At 45.9% G+C, this 23,542-nt stretch overlaps 1 protein-coding gene across 1 annotated transcript in view; it reads left to right on the top strand.

Moving 5' to 3' along the window:
- The window catches only part of LOC141727673 (ATP-dependent DNA helicase Q4-like), a 65,883-nt gene that overhangs the window by 34,934 nt on the left and 7,407 nt on the right, over positions 1–23,542 (top strand). Inside the window, exons 10-13 of the mRNA XM_074533935.1 lie at positions 740–835; positions 7,167–7,218; positions 17,334–17,503; positions 21,910–22,089. Of these exons, the coding sequence (XP_074390036.1) occupies positions 740–835; positions 7,167–7,218; positions 17,334–17,503; positions 21,910–22,089 (498 nt within the window). The remainder of the gene's footprint in view (positions 1–739; positions 836–7,166; positions 7,219–17,333; positions 17,504–21,909; positions 22,090–23,542) is intronic.

Here is a 23,542-nt window from a genome sequence, read left to right on the forward strand (position 1 = left end):
GCACTTTTCCCTACCCTTTCCCCCACATTTCCCCTCAGTTTTTCCCGCCTTTTCCCCCTCAGTTTTTCCCTGTTTTCCCCCACATTTCCCCTTAGTTTTTCCCACTCATTTCCCTTCAGTTTTTCCCTCATTTTCCCTCAGTTTTTCCCGTCTTTTTCCCCTCAGTTTTTCACTGTTTTCCCACTCTTTCCCCCACATTTCCCCTCAGTTTTTCCCACTCTTTTCCCTTCAGTTTTTCCCACCCTTTCCCTGCCCTTTTCCCTTCAAATTTCCCCTCTTTTCCCCACCCTTCCCCCCAAATTTCCCTTCACTTTTTCCTGCCCATTTTCCCACTTCTCCCCTCAGTTTTTCCTGCCTTTTTCTGCACCCTTTTCCCCTCAGTTTTTCCATTTCCCTTCACTTTTTCCTGCCCATTTTTTCACTTTTCCTTTCAGATTTTCCTGCCCTTTTCTCCACCCTTTATCCCCCCAGTTTTTCCCTGGTTTTCCTGCCCTTTTCTCCACCCTTTCCCCCTCAGTTTTTACTCCTTTCCCCCACATTTCCCCTCAGTTTTTCCCTGTTTTCTCCCACATTTCCCCTCAGTTTTTCCCTCCTTTTCCCCTCAGTTTTTCCCTGGCTTTCCCACCGTTTTCCCGCCCTTTTCCCCTCACATTTCCCACCCTTTCCCCCTCACATTTCCCCTCCTTTCCCTTCCCTTCTTCCACTTTTCCCTGACCCCCTCAATCCCCATTTCCCCCAGGTGAGGAGCGGCCAGGCCCAGCTCCTGCTGCTTTCCCCAGAGTCCATCACGGCCTCGGGATTCTTTTCCCGCCTTTTCCCTCTCATTTCCCCTCAGGTTTTCCCACTCTTTTCCCTTCAGTTTTTCCCACCCTTTTCCTGCCCTTTTTCCCACATTTTCCTCGGTTTTTCCCTGTTTGCTCCCATTTTTCCCCCTCAGTTTTTCCCGCCCTTTTCTGCACCCTTTTCCTCTCAGTTTTTACTCCTTTCTCCCACATTTCCCCTCAGTTTTTCCCTCCCTTTTCCCCTCAGTTTTTCCCTGGTTTTCCCACCCTTTCCCCCACATTTCCCCTCAGGTTTTCCCACTCTTTTCCCTTCCATTTTTCCCACTCTTTTCCTGCCCTTTTTCCCACCCTTTCCCCTCAGTTTTTCCTGGTTTTCCCACTCTTTTCCCCACATTTCCCCTCAGATTTTCCCACTCTTTTCCTTCAGTTTTTCCCACCCTTTTCCTGCCCTTTTCCCCACATTTCCCCACAGTTTTTCCCTGTTTTCCGCCACATTTCCCCTCAGGTTTTCCCGCCTTTTTTTCCACATTTTCCCTTAGTTTTTCCCTGTTTCCTCCCACTTTTCCCCCTCAGTTTTTCCTGCCGTTTTCTGCACCCTTTTCCCCTCAGTTTTTACTCCTTTCCCCCACATTTTACCTCAGTTTTTCCCGCTCTTTCCCCTTCAGTTTTTCCCGCCCTTTTCCCTCAGTTTTCCCTGGTTTTCCCACTCTTTTCCCCAAATTTCCCCTCGGTTTTTCCCACCCTTTTCCTGCCCTTTTTCCCACATTTCCCCCTCAGTTTTTCCCTCCCTTTCCCCCCCACTTTTCCCCTCAGTTTTCCCTTCCCTTCCTCCCACTTTTCCCTAACCCCTCAATCCCATTTCCCCCCAGGTGAGGAGCGGCCAGGCCCAGCTCCTGCTGCTTTCCCCAGAGTCCATCACGGCCTCGGGATTCTTTTCCCTCCTTTCCCCCTCATTTCCCCTCAGGTTTTCCCACTCTTTTCCCTTCAGTTTTTCCCACATTTCCCCTCAGTTTTTCCCACCCTTTCCCCCTCAGGTTTTTCCCACCTTTTTCCCACATTTTCCCTCCGTTTTTCCCGCCTTTTCTCCCTCAGTTTTTCCCTGTTTTCCCCACGTTTTCCCTCAGTTTTCCCGCCCTTTTCCCCCTACATTTTCCCTCAGTTTCCCCACATTTCCCCTCAGGTTTTCCCACTCCTTTCCCTTCAGTTTTTCCCACCCTTTTCCTGCCCTTTTCCCCACATTTCCCCTCAGTTTTTCCCGCCTTTTTCCCCCACATTTTCCCTCAGTTTTTCCCTGTTTGCTCCCACTTTTCCCCCTCAGTTTTTCCTGCCCTTTTCTCCACCCTTTTCCCCTCAGTTTTTACTCCTTTCCCCCACATTTCCCCTCAGTTTTTCCCGCCCTTTTCCCCTCAGCTTTTCCCTGGTTTTCCCACTCTTTTTCCCACCCTTTCCCCCCACATTTTCCCTCAGTTTCCCCACATTTCCCCTCACGTTTTCCCACTCTTTTCCCTTCAGTTTTCCCACCCTTTTCCTGCCCATTTCCCCTCAGTTTTTCCCTGTTTTCCCCACATTTTCCCGCCCTTTTCCCCTCAGTTTTTCCTGGTTTTCCCACTCTTTTCCCCACATTTCCCCTCAGCTTTTCCCACCCTTTTCCCTCAGTTTTTCCCTGGCTTTCCCCCTCACATTCCCCCTCACATTTCCCCTCAGTTTTCCCTTCCCTTCCTCCCACTTTCCCCTAACCCCTCAATCCCCATTTCCCCAGGTGAGGAGCGGCCAGGCCAGCTCCTGCTGCTTTCCCTGAATCCATCACGGCCTCGGATTCTTTTCCCGCCTTTTCCCTCTCATTTCCCCTCAGGTTTTCCCACTCCTTTCCCTTCAGTTTTTCCCACCCTTTTCTGCCCTTTTCCCCACATTTTCCCACCCTTTCCCCCCACATTTTCTCTCAGTTTCCCCACATTTCCCCTCAGGTTTTCCCACTCTTTTCCCTTCAGTTTTTCCCACTCTTTCCCTGCCCTTTTTCCCACCTTTTCCCTCACTTTTCCCCACCTGTTTCCCCACCTTTCCTTCACTTTTTCCCACCTATTTTTCCACTTTCCCCCTCAGTTTTTCCTGCCCTTTTCCACACCTTTTTCCCCTCAGTTTTTACTCCTTTCCCCCACATTTCCCCTCTGTTTTTCCCGCCCTTCCCCCTCAGTTTTTCCCGCTCTTTTCCCCTCAGTTTTCCCTGGTTTTCCCACTCTTTTTCCCACATTTCCCCTCAGTTTTTCCCACTCTTTTCTCTTCAGTTTTTCCCACTCTTTTCCTGCCCTTTTTCCCATGTTTCCCCTCAGTTTTTCCCACCCTTTCCCCTCAGTTTTTCCCACTTTTTTCCCCTCAGTTTTTCCTGCCTTTCCCCCTCAGTTTTTTCTGCCCTTTCCCCCTCAGTTTTTCCCTGGTTTTCCCACTCTTTCCGCCACATTTCCCCTCAGGTTTTCCCACTCTTTTCCCTTCAGTTTTTCCCACATTTCCCCTCAGTTTTCCCTCCCTTTTCCCCTCACATTTCCCCTCAGTTTTTCCCTGTTTTCCGCCACATTTCCCCTCAGTTTTTCCCGCCCTTTCCCCCTCACATTTTCCCTCTTTTTCCCCTCAGTTTCCTTTTCCCTTCCTCCCACTTTTCCCTAACCCCTCAATCCCCATTTCCCCCAGGTGAGGAGCGGCCAGGCCCAGCTCCTGCTGCTTTCCCCACAATCCATCACGGCCTCGGGATTCTTTTCCCACTCTTTTCCCCACATTTCCCCTCAGGTTTTCCCACCCTTTTCCTGCCCTTTTTCCCACATTTTCCCACCCTTTCCCCCCACATTTTCTCTCAGTTTCCCCACATTTCCCCTCAGGTTTTCCCACTCTTTTCCCTTCAGTTTTTCCTGCCATTTTTCCTATGTTTTTCCCTCAGTTTCTCCTGCCCTTTTTCCCACATTTCCCCTCAGTTTTTCCCTGTTTCCCCCCACATTTCCACTCAGTTTTTCCTGCCCTTTCCCCCTCAGTTTCTCCCGCCCTTTCCCCCCACATTTTCCCTCAGTTTCCCCACATTTCCCCTCAGGTTTTCCCACTCTTTTCCCTTCAGTTTTTTCCACCCTTTTCCTGCCCTTTTCCCCACATTTTCCCTCGGTTTTTCCCGCCCTTTCCCCCTCACATTTTCCCGCCCTTTTCCCCTCAGTTTTCCCCTGGTTTTCCCACTCTTTCCCCCACATCTCCCCTCAGGTTTTTCCACTCTTTTCCCTTCAGTTTTTCCCACATTTCCCCTCAGGTTTTCCCACTCTTTTTCTTTCAGTTTTTCCCTCCCTTTTCCTGCCCTTTTCCCCACATTTCCCCTCAGTTTTTTCCCTGTTTTCCCCCACATTTCCCCCCAGTTTTTCCCTCCTTTCCCCCTCACTTTTCCCTCAGTTTTCCCTTCCCACTTTTCCCTGACCCCTCAATCCCCATTTCCCCCAGGTGAGGAGCGGCCAGGCCCAGCTCCTGCTGCTTTCCCCACAATCCATCACGGCCTCGGGATTCTTTTCCCGCCTTTTCCCTCTCATTTCCCCTCAGGATTTCCCACTCCTTTCCCTTCAGTTTTTCCCACCCTTTTCCTGCCCTTTTTCCCACGTTTTCCCTCAGGTTTTCCTGCCCTTTTCCCCTCAGTTTTTCCCTGTTTTCCCCCACATTTCCCCTCAGGTTTTCCCACTCTTTTCCCCTCAGGTTTTCCCACTCTTTTCCTTTCCGTTTTTCCCACCCTTTTCCTGCCCTTTTTCCCACGTTTTCCCTCAGTTTTTCCCTGTTTGCTCCCACTTTTCCCCCTCACTTTTTCCTGCCCTTTTCTCCACCCTTTTACCCTCAGTTTTTACTCCTTTTCCCCACATTTCCCCTCAGTTTTTCCCACCCTTTTCCCCTCAGTTTTTCCCGCCTTTTCCCCCCACACTTTCCCTCAGTTTTTCCCTGTTTGCTCCCACTTTTCCCCTCAGTTTTTCCTGCCCTTTTCTCCACACTTTTCCCTCAGTTTTTCCCTGGTTTTCCCGCCCTTTTCCCACATTTTCCCTCAGTTTTTCCCATCCTTTCCCATTCAGTTTTTCCTGCCTTTTCCCCCTCAGTTTTTCCCGCCCTTTTCCCCTCACATTTTCCCTCCCTTTCCCCCACTTTTCCCCTCAGTTTTTCCCTCCCTTTCCCCCTCACATTTTCCCGCCCTTTTCCCCTCAGTTTTTCCCTGTTTTCCCCCACATTTCCCCTCAGGTTTTCCCACTCTTTTCCTGCCCTTTTCCCCACATTTCCCCTCAGTTTTTCCCACCTTTTCCCCCTCATTTTCCCGCCCTTTCCCCCTCAGTTTTTCCCTGGTTTTCCCACTCTTTTCCCTACATTTCCCCTCAGGTTTTCCCACTCTTTTCCCCTCAGTTTTCCCTGCCCTTTTCCCCTCAAGTTTTCCCTCTTTTCCCCACCCTTTCCCCCACATTTCTCTTCACTTTTTCCCAACAATTTTCCCACATTTCCCCTCAGTTTTTCCCTCCCTTTCCCCCTCACATTTTCCCTCTTTTTCCCCTCCCTTTCCCTTCCCTTCCTCCCACTTTTCCCCAACCCCTCAATCCCCATTTCCCCCAGGTGAGGAGCGGCCAGGCCCAGCTCCTGCTGCTTTCCCCACAATCCATCACGGCCTCGGGATTCTTTTCCCGCCTTTTCCCTCTCATTTCCCCTCAGGTTTTCCCACTCTTTTCCCTTCAGTTTTTCCCGCCCATTTTCCCACTTCTCCCCTCAGTTTTTCCTGCCCTTTTCTCCACTCTTTTCCCCTCAGTTTTTTCCTGTTTTCTCCCACATTTCCCCTCAGTTTTTACCACCTTTTTCCCCTCAATTTTTCCCACCCTATTCCTGCCCTTTTTCCCACGTTTTCCTGCCCTTTCCCCCTCAGTTTTCCCTGTTTTCCCCCACATTTCCCCTCAGTTTTTCCCACTCTTTTCCCTTCAGTTTTTCCCACCCTTTTCCTGCCCTTTTCCCCACGTTTCCCCTCAGTTTTTCCCTGTTTTCCACCACATTTCCCCTCAGTTTTTCCCGCCTTTTCCCCCCACATTTTCCCTCAGTTTTCCCCTCCCTTTCCCCCTCAGTTTTCCCCTGTTTTCCCCCACATTTCCTCTCATTTTTTCCCACTCTTTTCTCTTCATTTTTCCCCACCCTTTTCTTGCCCTTTTCCCCACATTTCCCCTCAGGTTTTCCCACTCTTTTCCTTTCAGTTTTTCCCACTCTTTCCTGCCCTTCTTCCCACATTTCCCCTCAGTTTTCCCCACCCTTTTCCCCAAATTTCCCTTCACTTTTTCCTGCCCATTTTTTCACTTCCCCTCAGTTTTTCCTGCCCTTTTCTCCACCCTTTTCCACTGAGTTTTTCCCACCCTTTCCCCCTCAGTTTTTCCCTGTTTTCCCCCACATTTTCCCTCTTTTCCCTACCTTTTCCCCACATTTCCCTTCACTTTTTCCTGCCCATTTTTTCACTTTTCCTCTCAGATTTTCCTGCCCTTTTCTCCACCCTTTTCCCTCAGTTTTTCCCTGTTTTCCAGACCTTTTTCCTCACATTTTCCTTCCTATTTTCCATCCCATTTTTCCGCTTTCCCCTCAGTTTTTCCCACCCTTTTCTCCACTCTTTTCCCCTCAGTTTTTCCCTGGTTTTCCTGCCCTTTTCTCCACATTTCCCCTCAGGTTTTCCCATTTTTTTCCCTTCAGTTTTTCCCACCCTTTCCCTGCCCTTTTTCCCACATTTTCCCTCAGTTTTCCCCACCTGTTTCCCCACATTTCCCTCACTTTTTCCTGCCCATTTTTTCACTTTTCCCCTCAGTTTTTCCCTGTTTTCCCCCACATTTTCTCTCAGTTTTCTCTGCCCTTTTCCCTCAAGTTTTCCCTCTTTTCCCCACCCTTTTCCCCACATTGCCCTTCACTTTTTCCTGCCCATTTTCCCACTTTTCCCCTCAGTTTTCCCTGCCCTTTTCTGCACCCTTTTCCCCTCAGTTTTTACTCCTTTTTCCCACATTTCCCCTCAGTTTTCTCCTGTTTTCCCCACCCTTTTCTCCACATTTCCCTTCACTTTTTCCTGCCCATTTTTCCACTTTTCCCCTCAGTTTTCCCTGGCTTTCCCACTCTTTTCCCCACATTTCCCCTCAGATTTTCCCACTCTTTTCCCTTCAGTTTTTCCCACATTTCCCCTCAGTTTTTCCCTGTTTGCTCCCACATTTCCCCTCAGTTTTTCCCGCCCTTTCCCTCTCAGTTTTTCCTGCCCTTTTCTCCACCCTTTTCCCCTCAGTTTTTCCCTGGTTTTCCCACCGTTTTCCCCCACTTATCCCCTCAGTTTTCCCTTCCCTTCCTCCCACTTTTCCCTAACCCCTCAATCCCCATTTCCCCCAGGTGAGGAGCGGCCAGGCCCAGCTCCTGCTGCTTTCCCCAGAGTCCATCACAGGTTCCGGATTCTTTTCCCGCCTTTTTCCCCCTCATTTCCCCTCAGGTTTTCCCACTCTTTTCCCTTCAGTTTTTCCCACCCTTTTCCTGCCCTTTTTCCCACATTTTCCCTCAGTTTTTCCCGCCCTTTTCCTCTCAGTTTTTCCCTGTTTTCCCCCACATTTCCCCTCAGGTTTTCCCTCTCATTTCCCCTCAGGTTTTCCCACACTTTTCCTTTCCATTTTTCCCACCCTATTCCTGCCCTTTCCCCCACATTTTCCCTCAGTTTTTCCCTGTTTGCTCCCACTTTTCCCCCTCAGTTTTTCCTGCCCTTTTCTCCACCCTTTTCCTCTCAGTTTTTACCCCTTTTCCCCACATTTCCCCTCAGTTTTTCCCACCCTTTCCCCCTCACATTTCCCCTCCTTTTCCCCTCAGTTTTCCCGCTCTTTCCCCCTCAGATTTTCCCACTATTTCCCCTCACATTTTCCTGCTCTTTTTCTGTCAGTTTTTCCTGCCCATTTCCCTTCAGTTTTTTCCTGGTTTTCCCACTCTTTTCCCCACATTTCCCCTCAGGTTTTCCCACTCTTTTCCCTTCAGTTTTTCCCACCCTTTTCCTGCCCTTTTTCCCACATTTCCCCTCAGTTTTTCCCTGTTTTCCCCCACATTTCCCCTCAGTTTTTCCCACGCTTTTCCCTTCAGTTTTTCCCACCCTTTTCCCCACATTTCCCCTCAGTTTTTCCCACATTTCCCCTCAGTTTTTCCCACCCTTTCCCTCTCAGTTTTTCCCTGTTTTCCCCCACATTTCCCCTCAGGTTTTCCCACTCTTTTTCCTTCAGTTTTTCCCACCCTTTTCCCCCCAGTTTTCCCTGGTTTCCCCACTCTTTTCCCCACATTTCCCCTCAGTTTTTCCCACATTTCCCCTCAGTTTTTCCTACCTTTTCCCCTCACATTTTCCCTTCTTTTCCCCTCCCTTTCCCTTCCCTTCCTCCCACTTTTCCCTAACCCCTCAATCCCCATTTCCCCCAGGTGAGGAGCGGCCAGGCCCAGCTCCTGCTGCTTTCCCCACAATCCATCACGGCTTCCGGATTCTTTTCCCGCCTTTTCCCACATTTCCCCTCAGGTTTTCCCACCCTTTTCCTTCCCTTTTTCCCACGTTTCCCCTCAGTTTTTCCCGCCCTTTTCCCCTCAGTTTTTCCCTGTTTTCCCCCTCATTTCCCCTCAGTTTTTCCTGTCCTTTCCCCCACATATTCCCCTCTGTTTTTCCTGCTCTTTTCCCTACCCTTTCCCCCACATTTCCCCTCAGTTTTTCCCCGCCCTTTCCCCCCACATTTTCCCTCAGTTTCCCCCACATTTCCCTCAGTTTTTCCCACTCTTTTCTCTTCAGTTTTTCCCTCCCTTTTCCTGCCCTTTTTCCCCTCAAGTTTTCCGTCTTTTCCCCACCCTTTTCCCCACATTTCCCTTCACTTTTTCCCGCCCATTTTCCCACTTCTCCCCTCAGTTTTTCCCGCCCTTTTCCCCCTCAGTTTTTCCCTGTTTTCCCTTACATTTCCCCTCAGTTTTTCCCACCCTTTTCCTGCCCTTTTTCCCACATTTCCCTCAGTTTTTCCCTGTTTTCTCCCACATTTCTCCTCAGTTTTTCCCACCCTTTCCCTCTCAGTTTTTCCTGCCCTTTTCTCCATCCTTTTCCCCTCAGTTTTTCCCACTCTTTTCCCACATTTCCCCTCACATTTCCCGCCCTTTCCCCCACATTTCCCTCAGTTTTCCTTCCCTTCCTCCCACTTTTCCCTAACCCCTCAATCCCCATTTCCCCAGGTGAGGAGCGGCCAGGCCAGCTCCTGCTGCTTTCCCCACAATCCATCACGGCCTCGGATTCTTTTCCCGCCTTTTCCCTCTCATTTCCCCTCAGTTTTTCCCACCCTTTTCCTGCCCTTTTTCCCACATTTTCCTCCATTTTTCCTGCTCTTTTCCCTGCCCTTTCCCCAAGGTTTTCCCTCAGTTTTTCCCTCTCTTTCCCCCTCAGTTTTTCCTTCCCTTTCCCCCACATTTCCCCTCAGTTTTTCTCTTTCCCCCCACTTTTCCCTCAGTTTTTCCTGCCCTTTTCTCCACACTTTTTCCCTCAGTTTTTCCCTGGTTTTCCTCCCTTTCCCCCACATTTCCCCTCAGTTTTTCCCACCCTTTCCCCCTCAGTTTTTCCCTGTTTGCTCCCACTTTTCCCCCTCAGTTTTTCCTGCCCTTTTCTCCACCCTTTTCCCCTCAGTTTTTACTCCTTTCCCCCACATTTCCCCTCAGTTTTTCCCGCCCTTTCCCCCCACATTTTCCCTGCCCTTTTCTCCACACTTTTCCCCTCAGTTTTCCTGGTTTTCCCACCCTTTCCCCCACATTTTCCCTCAGTTTTTCCCACCCTTTTCCCCTCAGTTTTTCCCTGTTTTCTGCCACATTTCCCCTCAGTTTTTCCCTGTTTTCCCCCACATTTCCCCTCAGTTTTTCCCGCCCTTTACCCCTCAGTTTTTCCCTCCTTTTCCCCTCAGTTTGCCCTTCTCTTCCTCCCACTTTTCCCTAACCCCTCAATCCCCATTTCCCCCAGGTGAGGAGCGGCCAGGCCCAGCTCCTGCTGCTTTCCCCACAATCCATCACGGCCTCGGGATTCTTTTCCCGCCTTTTCCCCCTCATTTCCCCTCAGGTTTTCCACCCTTTTCCCTTCAGTTTTTCCCGCCCTATTCCTGCCCTTTTTCCCACATTTTCCCTCAGTTTTTCCCTGTTTTCTCCCACATTTCCCCTCAGGTTTTCCCTCCCTTTTCCCCTCAGATATTTTACTCCTTTTCCCCACATTTCCCCTCAATTTTTCCCGCCTTTTCCCCCTCAGTTTTTCCTGCCTTTTTCCCCTCAGATTTTCCCTGTTTTCCCCCACATTTCCCCTCAGTTTTTCCCTCCCTTTTCCCCTCAGCTTTTCCCTGGTTTTCCCACTCTTTTTCCCGCCCTTTCCCCCCACATTTTCCCTGAGTTTTTCCGCTCTTTCCACCTCAGTTTTTCCCGCCCTTTTACGCTCAGTTTTTCCCTGTTTTCCTACTCTTTTTCCCACATTTCCCTCAGTTTTTCCCTGTTTTCCCCCACATTTCCCCTCAGTTTTCCCTCCCTTTTCCCCTCAGCTTTTCCCTGGTTTTCCCACTCTTTTTCCCGCCCTTTCCCCCCACATTTTCCCTGAGTTTTTCCGCTCTTTCCACCTCAGTTTTTCCCGCCCTTTTACGCTCAGTTTTTCCCTGGTTTTCCTACTCTTTTTCCCACATTTCCCCTCAGTTTTTCCCTGTTTTCCCCCACATTTCCCCTCAGTTTTTCCCTCCCTTTTCCCCTCAGTTTTTCCCTGGTTTTCCTACTCTTTTTCCCACATTTCCCCTCAGTTTTTCTCTGTTTTCCCCTACATTTCCTTTCAGTTTTTCCCACCCTTTCCCTGCCCTTTTCCCCTCAAGTTTTCCCTCTTTTCCCCACCCTTTCCCCCACATTTCCCTTCACTTTTTCCTGCCCATTTTTCCACTTTTCCTCTCAGTTTTTCCTGCCCTTTTTCCCACATTTTCCCTCAGTTTTCCCCACCTGTTTCCCCACATTTCCCTTCACTTTTTCCTGCCCTTTTTTTCACTTTTCCTCTCAGATTTTCCTGCCATTTTCTCCATTGTTTTCCCCACAGTTTTTCCTGCCTTTTTCCCCCTCAGTTTTTCCCTGTTTTCCCCACATTTTCTCTCAGTTTCCCCTGCCCTTTTCCTCTCAAGTTTTCCCTCTTTTCTCCCCGCTTTTCCCCGCATTTCCCTTCACTTTTTTCTGCCCATTTTTTCACTTTTCCTTTCAGATTTTCCTGCCCTTTTCTCCACCCTTTTCCCCTCAGTTTTTACTCCTTTTTCCCACATTTTCCCTCAGTTTTTCCCACCCTTTTCCCCTCATTTTCCTTGTTTCTTCTGCTCCTTTCCCTGCCCTTTTCCCCTCAGTTTTTCCCTGTTTTCCCCCACATTTCCCTTCACTTTTTCTGCCATTTTTTCACTTTCCCCCTCAGTTTTTCCTGCCCTTCTCCCACATTTCCCCTCAGTTTTTCCCATTCTTTCCCCTCAGTTTTTCCCTGTTTTCCCCACATTTCCCCTCAGTTTTTCCCACTCTTTTCCCTTCAGTTTTTCCCACCCTTTCCCTGCCTTTTTCCCCTCAAGTTTTCCCTCTTTTCCCACCCTTTTCCCCACATTTCCCTTCACTTTTTCCAGCCCATTTTTTCACTTTTCCTCTCAGATTTTCCTGCCCTTTTCTCCACCCTTTTCCCCTCAGTTTTTACTCCTTTTTCCCACATTTTCCCTCAGTTTTTCCCGCCTTTTTTCCTACATTTTCTTGTTTCTCGTGCTCTTTTCCCTGCCCTTTTCCCCTCAGTTTTTCCCTTTTTTCCCCCACATTTCCCTTCACTTTTTCCTGCCCATTTTTTCACTTTTCCTCTCAGATTTTCCTGCCCTTTTCTCCCCCCTTTATCTCAGTTTTTCCCTGTTTTCCAGACTTTCTTCCTCACATTTTCCTTCCTATTTTCCAGCCCATTTTCCACTTTCCTCTCAGTTTTTCCTGCCCTTTTCTCCACCCTTTTCCCCTCAGTTTTTCCCTGGTTTTCCTGCCCTTTTCCCCACATTCCCCCTCAGGTTTTCCCACTCTTTTCCCTTCAGTTTTTCCCACTCTTCCCCTGCCCTTTTTCCCACATTTTCCCTCAGTTTTCCCCACCTGTTTCCCACATTTCCCTTCCCATTTTCCAGCCCATTTTTCCACTTTCCCCTCAGTTTTTCCTGCCCTTTTCTCCACACTTTTCCCCTCAGTTTTTACTCCTTTTTCCCACATTTTCCCTCAGTTTTTCCCTCAGTTTTTGCCACCCTTTCCTCCACATTTCCCCTCAGTTTTTCCCACTCTTTTCCCTTCAGTTTTTCCCACCCTTTCCCTGCCTTTTTCCCCTCAAGTTTTCCCTCTTTTCCCCACCCTTTTCCCACATTTCCTTCACTTTTTCCTGCCCATTTTTTCACTTTTCCTTTCAGTTTTTCCTGCCCTTTTCTCCACCCTTTTCCCCTCAGTTTTTACTCCTTTTTCCCACATTTTCCCTCAATTTTTTCCTCAGTTTTTCCCACCCTTTTTCCCACATTTTCCCTTGGTTTTTCCACTCTTTTCCCTTCAGTTTTCCCACTCTTTTCCCCACATTTTCCCTCGGTTTTTCCCACCGTTTTCCCCTCAGTTTTTCCTGCCTTTTTCCCCTCAGTTTTTCCCCACATTTTCTGTCTTTCCTTCAGTTTTTCCTCACTTTTCCCCTCAGTTTTCCCTGCCCTTTTTCCCACATTTTCCCCTCAGTTTTTCCCTGTTTTCCCCCACATTTCCTCTCATTTTTTCCCACTCTTTTCCCTTCAGTTTTTCCCACCCTATCCCTGCCCTTTTCCCCTCAAGCTTTCCCTCTTTTCCCCACCCTTTTCCCCAAATTTCCCTTCACTTTTTCCTGCCCATTTTTTCACTTTTCCTCTCAGATTTCCCTGCCCTTTTCTCCACCCTTTTTCCCTCAGTTTTTTCCACTCTTTTCTCTTCAGTTTTTCCTGCCTTTTTCCACATTTCCCCTCAGTTTTTCCTGCCTTTTTCCCCCTCAGTTTTTCCCTGTTTTCCACATTTTCCTTCTTTCCTTCAGTTTTTCCTCACTTTTCCCCTCAGTTTTCCCTGCCTTTTTCCCACATTTTCCCTCAGTTTTCCCCACCTGTTTCCCCACATTTCCCTTCATTTTTTCTGTCCATTTTTCCACTTTCCCCCTCAGTTTCTCCCTGTTTTCCCCACATTTTCTCTGTTTTCCCTGCTCTTTTCTCCTCAAGTTTTCCCTCTTTTCCCCACCCTTTTCCCACATTTCCCTTCACTTTTTCTGCCCATTTTTTCACTTTTCCTCTCAGTTTTCCTGCCCTTTTCTCCACCCTTTTCCCCTCAGTTTTTCCCTGTTTTCCAGACCTTTTTCCTTCCTATTTTCCATCCCATTTTCCCACTTTCCCCTCAGATTTTCCTGCCCTTTTCCCCACATTTCCCCTCAGTTTTTCTCTGTTTTCTCCCACCCTTTTCTCCCACGTTTCCCTTCACTTTTTCCCTGCCCATTTTCCCACTTTTCCCTTCAGTTTTCCCTGGTTTTCTCACCCTTTTCCCCTCAGTTTTTTCCACTCTTTTCTCTTCAGTTTTTCCTGCCCTTTTTCCCACATTTCCCCTCAGGTTTTCCTGCCTTTTTCCCCCTCAGTTTTTTCCCTGTTTTCCCCCACATTTTCTCTCAGTTTTCTCTGCCCTTTTCCCCTCAGTTTTCCCTGCCCTTTTTCCCACATTTTCCCTCAGTTTTCCGCTGTTTTCTCCACCCTTTTCCCCACATTTCCCTTCACATTTTCCTGCCCATTTTTTCACTTTTCCCCTCAGTTTTTCCTGCCCTTTTCTCCACCCTTTTCCCCTCAGTTTTTACTCCTTTTTCCCACATTTTCCCTCAATTTTTCCCTCAGTTTTTGCCACCCTTTCCTCCACATTTTCTCTCAGTTTTTCCCGCTCTTTTTCCCACCCTTTTCCCTCAGTTTTTCCCACCCCTTTTCCCCTCAGTTTTTCCTGCCTTTTTCCCCCTCAGTTTTTCCCTGTTTTCCCCCACATTTTCCTTCTTTCCTTCAGTTTTTCCTCACTTTTTCCCCTCAGTTTTCCCTGCCCTTTTTCCCACATTTTCCCTCTTTTTTCCACCCTTTTCCCCACATTTCCCTTCACTTTTTCCTGCCCATTTTTTCACTTTTTTGTCTCAGATTTTCCTGCCCTTTTTTCCCCTCCACCCTTTTCCTCAGTTTTTCCCTGTTTTCCTGCCCTTTTCCCCACATTTCCCCTCAGTTTTTCCCAGTCTTTTCCCTTCAGTTTTTCCCACCCTTTCCCTGCCCTTTTCCCCTCAAGTTTTCCCTCTTTTCCCACCCTTTTCCCCACATTTCCCTTCACTTTTTCCTGCCCTTTTTTTTACTTTTCCTCGTTTTTCCTGCCCTTTTTCCCACATTTCCCCTCTTTTCCCCACCCTTCCCTCCACATTTCCCTTCACTTTTTCCTGTCCATTTTTCCACTTTTCCTCAGTTTTTCCTGCCTTTTTCTGCACCCTTTTCCCCTCAGTTTTTCCCTGTTTTCCAGACCTTTTTCCTCACATTTTCCTTCCTATTTTCCATCCCATTTTTCCACTTTCCCCTCAGATTTTCCTGCCCTTTTCCCCACATTTCCCCTCAGTTTTTCTCTGTTTTCTCCACCCTTTTTTCCCACGTTTCCTTCACTTTTTCCCCCCATTTTCCCACTTTTCCCCTCAGTTTTCCCTGGTTTTCTCACCCTTTCCCCTCAGCTTTTTCCACTCTTTTCCCCTCAGTTTTTCCTGCCCTTTTCCCCACATTTCCCCTCAGTTTTCCCTCTTTTCCCCACCCTTTTCCCACATTTCCCTTCACTTTTTCCTGCCCATTTTTTTACTTTTCTCCTCAGATTTTCCTGCCCTTTTTCTCCACCCTTTTCCCCTCAGTTTTTCCTGCCTTTTTCCTCTCAGTTTTCCCCCACATTTCTGTTTTTCCTTCAGTTTTTCCTCACTTTTCCCCTCAGTTTTCCCTGCCCATTTCCCCTCAGTTTTTCCCTGTTTTTCCCACCCTTTTCCCAAATTTCCCTTCACTTTTCCTGCCCATTTTTTCACTTTTCCTCTCAGAATTTCCTGCCCTTTTTCCCACATTTTCCCTCAGTTTTTCCCTGTTTTCCAGACCTTTTTCCTCACATTTCCCTTCCCATTTTCCAGCCCATTTTTCCACTTTCCCCCCAGTTTTTCCTGCCCTTTTCTCCACATTTTCTCTCTGTTTTTCCCACTCTTTTTCCACCCTTTTCCCTCAGTTTTTCCTGCCCTTTTCTCCACCCTTTTCCCCTCAGGCTTTACCTGTTTTCCCCACTCTTTTCCCCACATTTCCCTCAGGTTTTCCCACATTTTCCCTCGGTTTTTCCCACCCTTTTCCCCTCAGGTTTTCCTGCCTTTTTCCCCCTCAGTTTTTCCCTGTTTTCCCCCACATTTTCCTTCTTTCCTTCAGTTTTTCCTCACTTTTCCCCTCAGTTTTCCCTCAGTTTTCCCATTTTCCCCACCTTTTTCCCCACATTTCCCTTCACTTTTTCCTGCCATTTTTTCACTTTTCCTCTCAGTTTTTCCTGCCCTTTTCTCCACCCTTTTCCTCTCAGGCTTTACCTGTTTTCCCCACTCTTTCCCCACATTTCCCCTCAGGTTTTCCCACTCTTTTCCCTTCAGTTTTCCCCACCCTTTTTACTACATTTCCCCCGGTTTTTCCCACCCTTTTCCCCTCAGGTTTCCTACATTTTCCCCTCAGTTTTTCCTGCCCTTTTCTCCACCTTTTCCTCTCAGTTTTTCCCTGGTTTTCCCACTCTTTCCCCCACATTTCCCCTCAGTTTTTCCCACCCTTTCCCCCTCACATTTTCCCTCCTTTTCCCCTCAGTTTTCCCTTCCTTCCTCCCACTTTTCCCTAACCCCTCAATCCCCATTTCCCCCAGGTGAGGAGCGGCCAGGCCCAGCTCCTGCTGCTTTCCCCACAATCCATCACGGCCTCGGGATTCTTTTCCCGCCTTTTCCCCCTCATTTCCCCTCAGGTTTTCCCACTCTTTTCCCTTCAGTTTTTCCCACCCTTTTCCTGCCCTTTTTCCCACATTTTCCCTCCATTTTTCCTGCTCTTTTCCCTGCCCTTTCCTAGACGTTTTCCTCAGTTTTTCCCACCTTTTCCCCCTCACATTTTCCCGCCTTTTTCCCCTCAGCTTTTCCATGTTTTCCCCCACATTTTCCCTCAGTTTTTCCTGCCCTTTCCCCCATATTTCCCCTCAGTTTTTCCCGCCTTTTCCCCCTCAGTTTTTCCCTGTTTTCCCCCACATTTCCCCTTAGTTTTTCCCCCACATTTCCCCTTAGTTTTTCCCACCCTTTTCCCCCTCAGTTTTTCCCTATTTTCCCCCACTTTCCCCTCAGTTTTCCTGTTTTCCCCCACATTTTCCTAAGTTTTTACCGCCTTTTTCCCTTCAGTTTTTCCCTGGTTTTCCCACTCTTTCCCCCACATTTCCCCTCAGGTTTTCCCACTCTTTTCCTACCCTTTTTCCCGCACTTCCCTCATTTTTTCCCACCCTTTCCCCTCAGTTTTTCCCTGGCTTTCCCACTCTTTCCCCCACATTTTCCCTCAGGTTTTCCCACCCTTTCCCCCTCACATTTTCCCTCCTTTTCCCCTCAGTTTTCCCTTCCCACTTTTCCCTAACCTCTCAATCCCATTTCCCCAGGTGAGGAGCGGCCAGGCCCAGCTCCTGCTGCTTTCCCCACAATCCATCACGGCCTCGGATTCTTTTCCCGCCTTTTCCCTCTCATTTCCCCTCAGTTTTTCCCGCCCTTTTCCCCTCAATTTTTCCCTGGTTTTCCCACTCTTTTTCCCGCCCTTTCCCCCCACATTTTCCCTCAGTTTTCCCACATTTCCCCTCAGGTTTTCCCACTCTTTTCCCCTCAGTTTTTCCCACCCTTTTCCTGCCCTTTTCCCCACATTTCCCCTCAGTTTTTCCCTGTTTGCTCCCACTTTTCCCCCTCAGTTTTTCCTGCCCTTTTCTGCACCCTTTTCCCCTCAGGTTTTACTCCTTTCTCCCACATTTTCCCCTCAGTTTTTCCCTGCCCTTTTCCCCTCAGTTTTTTCCTGGTTTTCCCACTCTTTTTCCCGCCCTTTCCCCCACATTTTTTCTGTTTCCCCACATTTCCCTCAGATTTTCCCACTCTTTTCCCTTCAGTTTTTCCCGCCCTTTTCCTGCCCTTTTCCCACATTTTCCCTCAGTTTTTCCTGCTCTTTCCCCCTCAGTTTTTCCCGCCCTTTTACGCTCAGTTTTTCCCTGGTTTTCCCACTCTTTCCCCCACATTTCCCCTCAGGTTTTCCCACTCTTTTCCTACCCTTTTTCCTGCATTTCCCCTCATTTTTTCCCGCCCTTTCCCTCAGTTTTTCCCTGGTTTTCCCACTCTTTTCCCCACATTTCCCCTCAGGTTTTCCCATTTTTTTCCCTTCAGTTTTTCCCACTCTTTCCCTGCCCTTTTCCCCTCAAGTTTTCCCCATTTCCCCAGGTGAGGAGCGGCCAGGCCCAGCTCCTGCTGCTTTCCCCAGAATCCATCACGGGTTCCGGATCTTTTCCCGCCTTTTCCCACATTTCCCTCCTGTGGCTTCGCCTGCCTGGACGAAGCCGATTGCGTTTCCCGCTGGGCGCACAACTTCCGGCCGGCCTACCTGCGCGTCTGCAAGGTGAGGGGGAGAAAAACCACAAAAAAATTTGAAAATCCTTAAAAACCTCAGAAAATCCCAAAAAAAACCTCTGAAAACCCTCCAAAAAAACACCAAAAACCTCTGAAAATCCTCCAAAACCCCTCAGAAAATCCTCCAAAAAAACCTCAGAAAATTCTCCAAAAAAAATTGCAGAAAATCCCCAAAAAACCACCAAAATTCTCCGAAGATCCCCAAAAAAACCTCAGACAATTCCCTTAAAAAACCCTTCGAAAATCCTCCAAAAAACCCCAAAAAAATCCCAAAAACCCAAAAACCTCATAAAAACTCCAAAAAAAACCTCAGAAAATCCCCCTAAAAAACCCAAAAACGTCCGAAATCCTCCAAAAAACCTCAGAAATTCCCTAAAAAAACTCAGAAAATCCCCCAAAAAACCTCCGAAAATCTCCCAAAAATACCCCAAAAACCTCAGAAAACCCTCCAAAAAAACCCCAAAAACCTCTGAAAATCCCAAAAAACCCCAAAAACCTACGAAAAAAACCCCAAAAACCTACGAAAATCCCCAAAAAAACCTCAGAAAATCCTCCAAAAAAACCTCCGAAAATCCGCTAAAAAAACCTCAGAAAATACCCTAAAAAAACCCTCAGAACATTCCCAAAAAAAACCCAAAAACCTCCAAAAAAACCTCTGAAAATCCCCCAAAAAACCTCAGAAAATCCTCCAAAAAAACCCCCAAAAATCCCCAAAAACCTCAGAAAATCCCCAAAAATACCCCAAAAACCTCTGAAAATCCTCCAAAAAAACCCCCAAAAACCTCCGAAAATCCTCCAAAAACCCTCTGAAAATCCCCCAAAAAAAACCCCCAAAAATCCCCAAAAAAACCCCAAAAACCTCTGAAAATCCCCAAAGAAACCACAGAAAGTCTCCAAAAAATCTCCGAAAATCCTCCAAAAAAACCCCAAAAACTTCAGAAAATCCCCAAAAAAACCTCAGAAAATTCCCTTAAAAAAACTCCGAAAATTCCCTAAAAAAACCTCAGAAAATCCTCCAAAAAAACGTCAGAAAACGCCCCAAAAAAACCCCCAAAATCCCCAAGAACCTCAGATAATTCCCCATAAAAACCTCCGAAAATCCCAAAAAAACTTCAGAAAATCCTCCAAAAAAAACCTCTGAAGATTCCTAAAGAAACCTCAGAAAATCCTCCAAAAAAACCCCAAAAAATCTCCAAAAACCTCAGAAAATCCCCAAAAACCTCAGAAAATCCCAAAAAATCCCCAAAAAAAACCCAAAAACCTCCGAAAATCCCCCAAAGAAACCACAGAAAATCCTCCAAAAAATCTCCAAAAATCCTCCAAAAAAAACCCCAAAAAATCCCAAAAGCCTCAGAAAATCTTCCAAAAAAACCTCAGAAAATTCCCTAAAAAATCTCTGAAAATCCTCCAAAAAAACCTCTGAAAATCCTCCAAAAAACCTCAGAAAATTCCCTAAAAAAACCCCCAAAAAACCTCAAAAACCTCCAAAAGCCTCCAAAAAAACCCCAAAAAATCCCCAAAAAAACCTCAAAAAATCCTCCAAAAATCTCAGAAATTTCCCTTAAAAAAACCTCCGAAAATACTCCAAAAAAATCTCCGAAAATACCCAAAAAAACCCCAAAAAAATCTCAGAAAATCCTCCGAAAAAAAACCTCAGAAAATCCCCAAAAACCTCAGAAAACCCCCAAAAAAACCTCAGAAAATTCCCTAAAAAAACCTCAAAAACCTCAGAAAATCCTCCAAAAAAACCTCTGAAAATTCCCTTAAAAAACCTCCGAAAATCCTCCAAAAAACCTCAGAAATTTCCCTAAAAAAACCCCAAAAACCTCCAAAATCCTCCAAAAAAAGCTCAGAAAATCCTCCAAAAAAAACCCAAAAACCTCCGAAAATCCCAAAAAAACCTCAGAAATTTCCCTAAAAAAAACCTCAAAAACCTCAGAAAATCCTCCAAAAAAACCTCCGAAAATTCCCTAAAAAATCTCAGAAAATCCCCAAAAATCCCCCCAAAAAACCCAAAAAACCTCTGAAAATCCTCCAAAAAAACCTCAAAAAATCCCCAAAAAAAACCCCAAAAACTTCCGATAACCCTCCAAAAAAAACCTCAGAAAATCCGCCAAAAAAAACCCAAAAAAAATCCCCAAAAAATCTCAGAAAATTCTCCAAAAATCCCCAAAAAAACCTCTGAAAATCCTCCAAAAAAACCTCAGACAATTCCCTTAAAAAACCCTCCGAAAATCCTCACAAAAAACCCCAAAAAATCCCCAAAAAACCCCAAAAACCTCATAAAAAACTCCAAAAAAAACCTCAGAAAATCCCCTAAAAAACCCCAAAAAACGTCCGAAAATCCTCCAAAAAAACCTCAGAAAATTCCCTAAAAAAACTCAGAAAATCCCCCAAAAAACCTCCGAAAATCTCCCAAAAAATACCCCAAAAACTTCCGAAAATCCTCCAAAAAATCCTCAGAAAATCCTCCAAAAATACCTTCAAAAATTCCCTAAAAAAACCCCCAAAAACCCTCAGAAAATCCTCCAAAAAAACCCCAAAAAACCTCAGAAAATCTCCAAAAAAACCTCAGAAAATCCCCAAAAAATCCCCCAGAAAACCCCAAAACATCCTCAAAAAAAACCCAAAAACTTCCGAAAGCCCTCCAAAAAAACCTCAGAAAATCCCCCAAAAAATCCCAAAAAAACCTCAGAAAATCCCCAAGAGAACCTCAGACAATCCTCCAAAAAAAACCCCAAAAACCTCAGAAAATCCCAAAAAAACCCCCAAAAAACCCCCAAAAAAGCCCCCAAAAAACCCCCAAAAAAACCCCCAAAACCTCCGAAAAACCCAAAAAAAGTCAGACAATCCTCCAAAAAAACATCAGAAAATCCTCCAAAAAAACCCCAAAATCCTCCAAAAATCCTCGAAAAAAACCTCAGAAAATCCTTCAAAAAAACCCCCAAAAAAACCCAAAAACCTCCGAAAATTCCCAGAAAACTCCAAAAAACCCCAAAAAACCCCCCAAAAACCTCCAAAAAAACCTCAAAAAATCCCAAAAAAACCCCAAAAAAACCTCTGAAAATCCTCCAAAAAACCCCAAAAACCTCAGAAAATCCCCAAAAATCCTCAGAAAATCCTCCAAAAAAACCCAAAAAACCTCCGAAAAAACCTCTGAAAATCCTCCAAAAACCTCAGACAATCCTCCAAAAAACCCCAAAAACTTAAGAAAATCCTGAAAAAACCGCATCAAATCCCCAAAAAGCCTCAGAACATTCCTGAAAAAACCCCAGAAAAGCCCCAAAAAATCCCCAAAAAACCCTCAGAAAATCCCCCAAAAATCCTTCAAAAATTACCCCAAAAACTTCCGAAAATCCTCCAAAAAAACCCAAAAAACCCTCAGAAAATCCCCCAAAAAAACCCCCAAAAACCTCCAAAAAAAACCCCAAAAAACCCCCAAAAAACCCCCCAAAAACCCTCCAAAAAAACCCCCAAAAACCTCCGAAAATCCCCAAAAAAACCCCCAAAAAAACCTCAGAAAATCCACAAAAAAACCTCCAAAAATCCTCCAAAAAACCCCCAAAAAACCTCAGAAAATTCCCTACAAAAAAACCCCAAAAACCCCCCAAAAAGCCTCCCAAAAAATCTCAGAAAACCCCCAAAAACATCCCAAAAACCTCAGAAAATCCTCCAGAAAAATTGCAGAAAATCCCCCCCAAAAAAACCCGAAAACCTCAGAAAATCCCTAAAAACCCCAAAAAAACCCAAAAAAAAACCTCCCAAAAAAAACCTCAGAAAATCCCAAAAAAACCTCCAAAAATCTCCAAAAATCCTCCAAAATAACCTCCAAAAATCCCCAAAAAACCCAAAAAATCCAAAAAAAACCCAAAAAAATCCCCCAAAAAAACCCCAAAAAAATCCCCCAAAAAATTCCAAAAAGGCCTCAGAAAATCCCCAAAAAAACCCCAAAAACTTCCGATAACCCTCCAAAAAAACCTCTGAAAACCCTCCAAAAAAACCTCAGAAAACCCTCCAAAAAAAACCTCAGAAAATTCCCTAAAAAAAACCTCCAAAAAACCTCAAAAAACCTCCAAAAATTCCCAAAAAAACCCCAAAAAATCCTCCAAAAAACCTCAGAAAATCCTCCAAAAACCCCTCAGAAAATTCCCTAAAAAAACCCAAAGACCTCCGAAAATCCTCCAAAAAAACTGCAAAAAAACCCTCAGAAAATCCTCAAAAAAAACCCCAAAAACCTCCGAAAATCCTCCAAAAAATCCCCAAAAACCCCCCAAAAACCCTCCGAAAATCCTCCAAAAACCTCCCAAAAAAACCTCAGAAAATCCCAAAAAAATTCTCCAAAAAAAACCCCAAAAAATCACCAAAAAATTACCAAAAATTTCCTTTTCCCCGCAGGTGCTGCGGCAGCGCTGGGGCGTGCGCTGCCTGCTGGGGCTGACGGCCACGGCCGGGGCAGCCTCAGTGCGGGAGCTGGGGCGGGAGCTGGGGGTGCCCGCGGGGCCCCCGAGCGTCGGCGCCTTCGGGATCCCCCCCAACCTGCGGCTGTCGGTGGCCGTGGAGACAGACCCTGACCAGGTGGGTGGGGGAAATTGAAATTTGTGGGAAAAAATTACGTTTTCTGAGGGAAAATTCCCGTTTTTAGGGGTTAAAATTGAATTTTTTGGGAAAAAATCCCCGGTTTTTAGGGCTTAAAATTGGCGTTTTCTGGGATTAATTCCCCATTTTCTGAGGGAAAATCCCCATTTTTAGGGCGACCCCGACCAGGTGCGGGCGGGAATCACCAGGGGTGGGGGGAAAATTGAAATTTATGGAAAAAATTACATTTTCTGAGGGAAAATCCTCGTTTTTAGGGGTTAAAATTGAATTTTATGGGAAAAAATCCACATTTTCTGAGGGAAAATCCCTGGTATGGGGCTTAAAATTGCTTTTTTTGGGAAAAAATCCCTTTTTTTAGAGGTTAAAATTGAAGTTTTTTGGAAAAAAATTCCCAGTTTTAGGGGTTAAAATGGCATTTTTTGGAAAAAAACCATCATTTTCTGAGGGAAAATCCTCATTTTTAAGGCCTGAAATTGCATTTTTTGGGATTAATCGCACAGTTTCTGAGGGGAAATCCCCGTTTTTAGGCTTAAAATGGCATTTTTGGGATTAGTTCCACGTTTTCTGAGGGAAAATCCCCGGGTTTGGGGCTTAAAATGGCGGTTTTTGGGATTAATTCTGCATTTTTTGAGGGAAAATCCCCGTTTTTAGGGGTTAAAATTGGAGTTTTTGGGAAAAAAATTCCCAATTTTAGGGGTTAAAATTGAATTTTATGGGAAAAAATCCCCATTTTTAGGGGTTAAAATTGAATTTTTTTGGAAAAAAATTCCCATTTTTAGGGCTTAAAATTGAATTTTTTGGGAAAAAAATCGACATTTTTGTGAGGGAAAAGTCCACATTATAAGGGCTTAAAATTGATTTTTTTGGGATTAATTCCACATTTTCTGAAGGAAAAATTCTGTTCTTTGAACCTAAAATTGCGTTTTTTGGGAGAAATCCTACATTTTCTGAGGAAAAGTCCAGATTTTTTGGGCCTCATACCACAATTTTTGGGATTAATTCCATGTTTTCTGAGGGAAAATCCCCATTTTTAGGGCTTAAAATTGGATGTTTTGGGAAAAAAATTCACATTTTCTGAGGTAAAATCCCCAGGTTTAGGGCTTAAAATTGAATTTTTTGGGAAAAAATCCACATTTTCTGAGGGAAAATCCCTGGGTTTGGGGCTTAAATTGAATTTTTTGGGATTAATTGCACATTTTCTGAGGGAAAAGTCTCAGTCTTAGGCTTAAAATGGCGTTTTTTGGATTAATTCCACATTTTCTGAGGGAAAAGGTTCGTTTTTGGGACCTGAAATTGCATTTTTTGGGATTAATCGCACATTTTCTGAGGGAAAATCCCCGGTTTTATGGGTTAAAATTGAATTTTATGGGATTAATTCCCATTTTCTGAGGGAAAATCCCGTTTTTAGGGCGACCCCGACCAGGTGGGAGTG

The sequence above is a fragment of the Zonotrichia albicollis genome, unplaced genomic scaffold (assembly GCF_047830755.1).
Source record: "Zonotrichia albicollis isolate bZonAlb1 unplaced genomic scaffold, bZonAlb1.hap1 Scaffold_173, whole genome shotgun sequence".
NCBI lineage: Eukaryota > Metazoa > Chordata > Aves > Passeriformes > Passerellidae > Zonotrichia > Zonotrichia albicollis.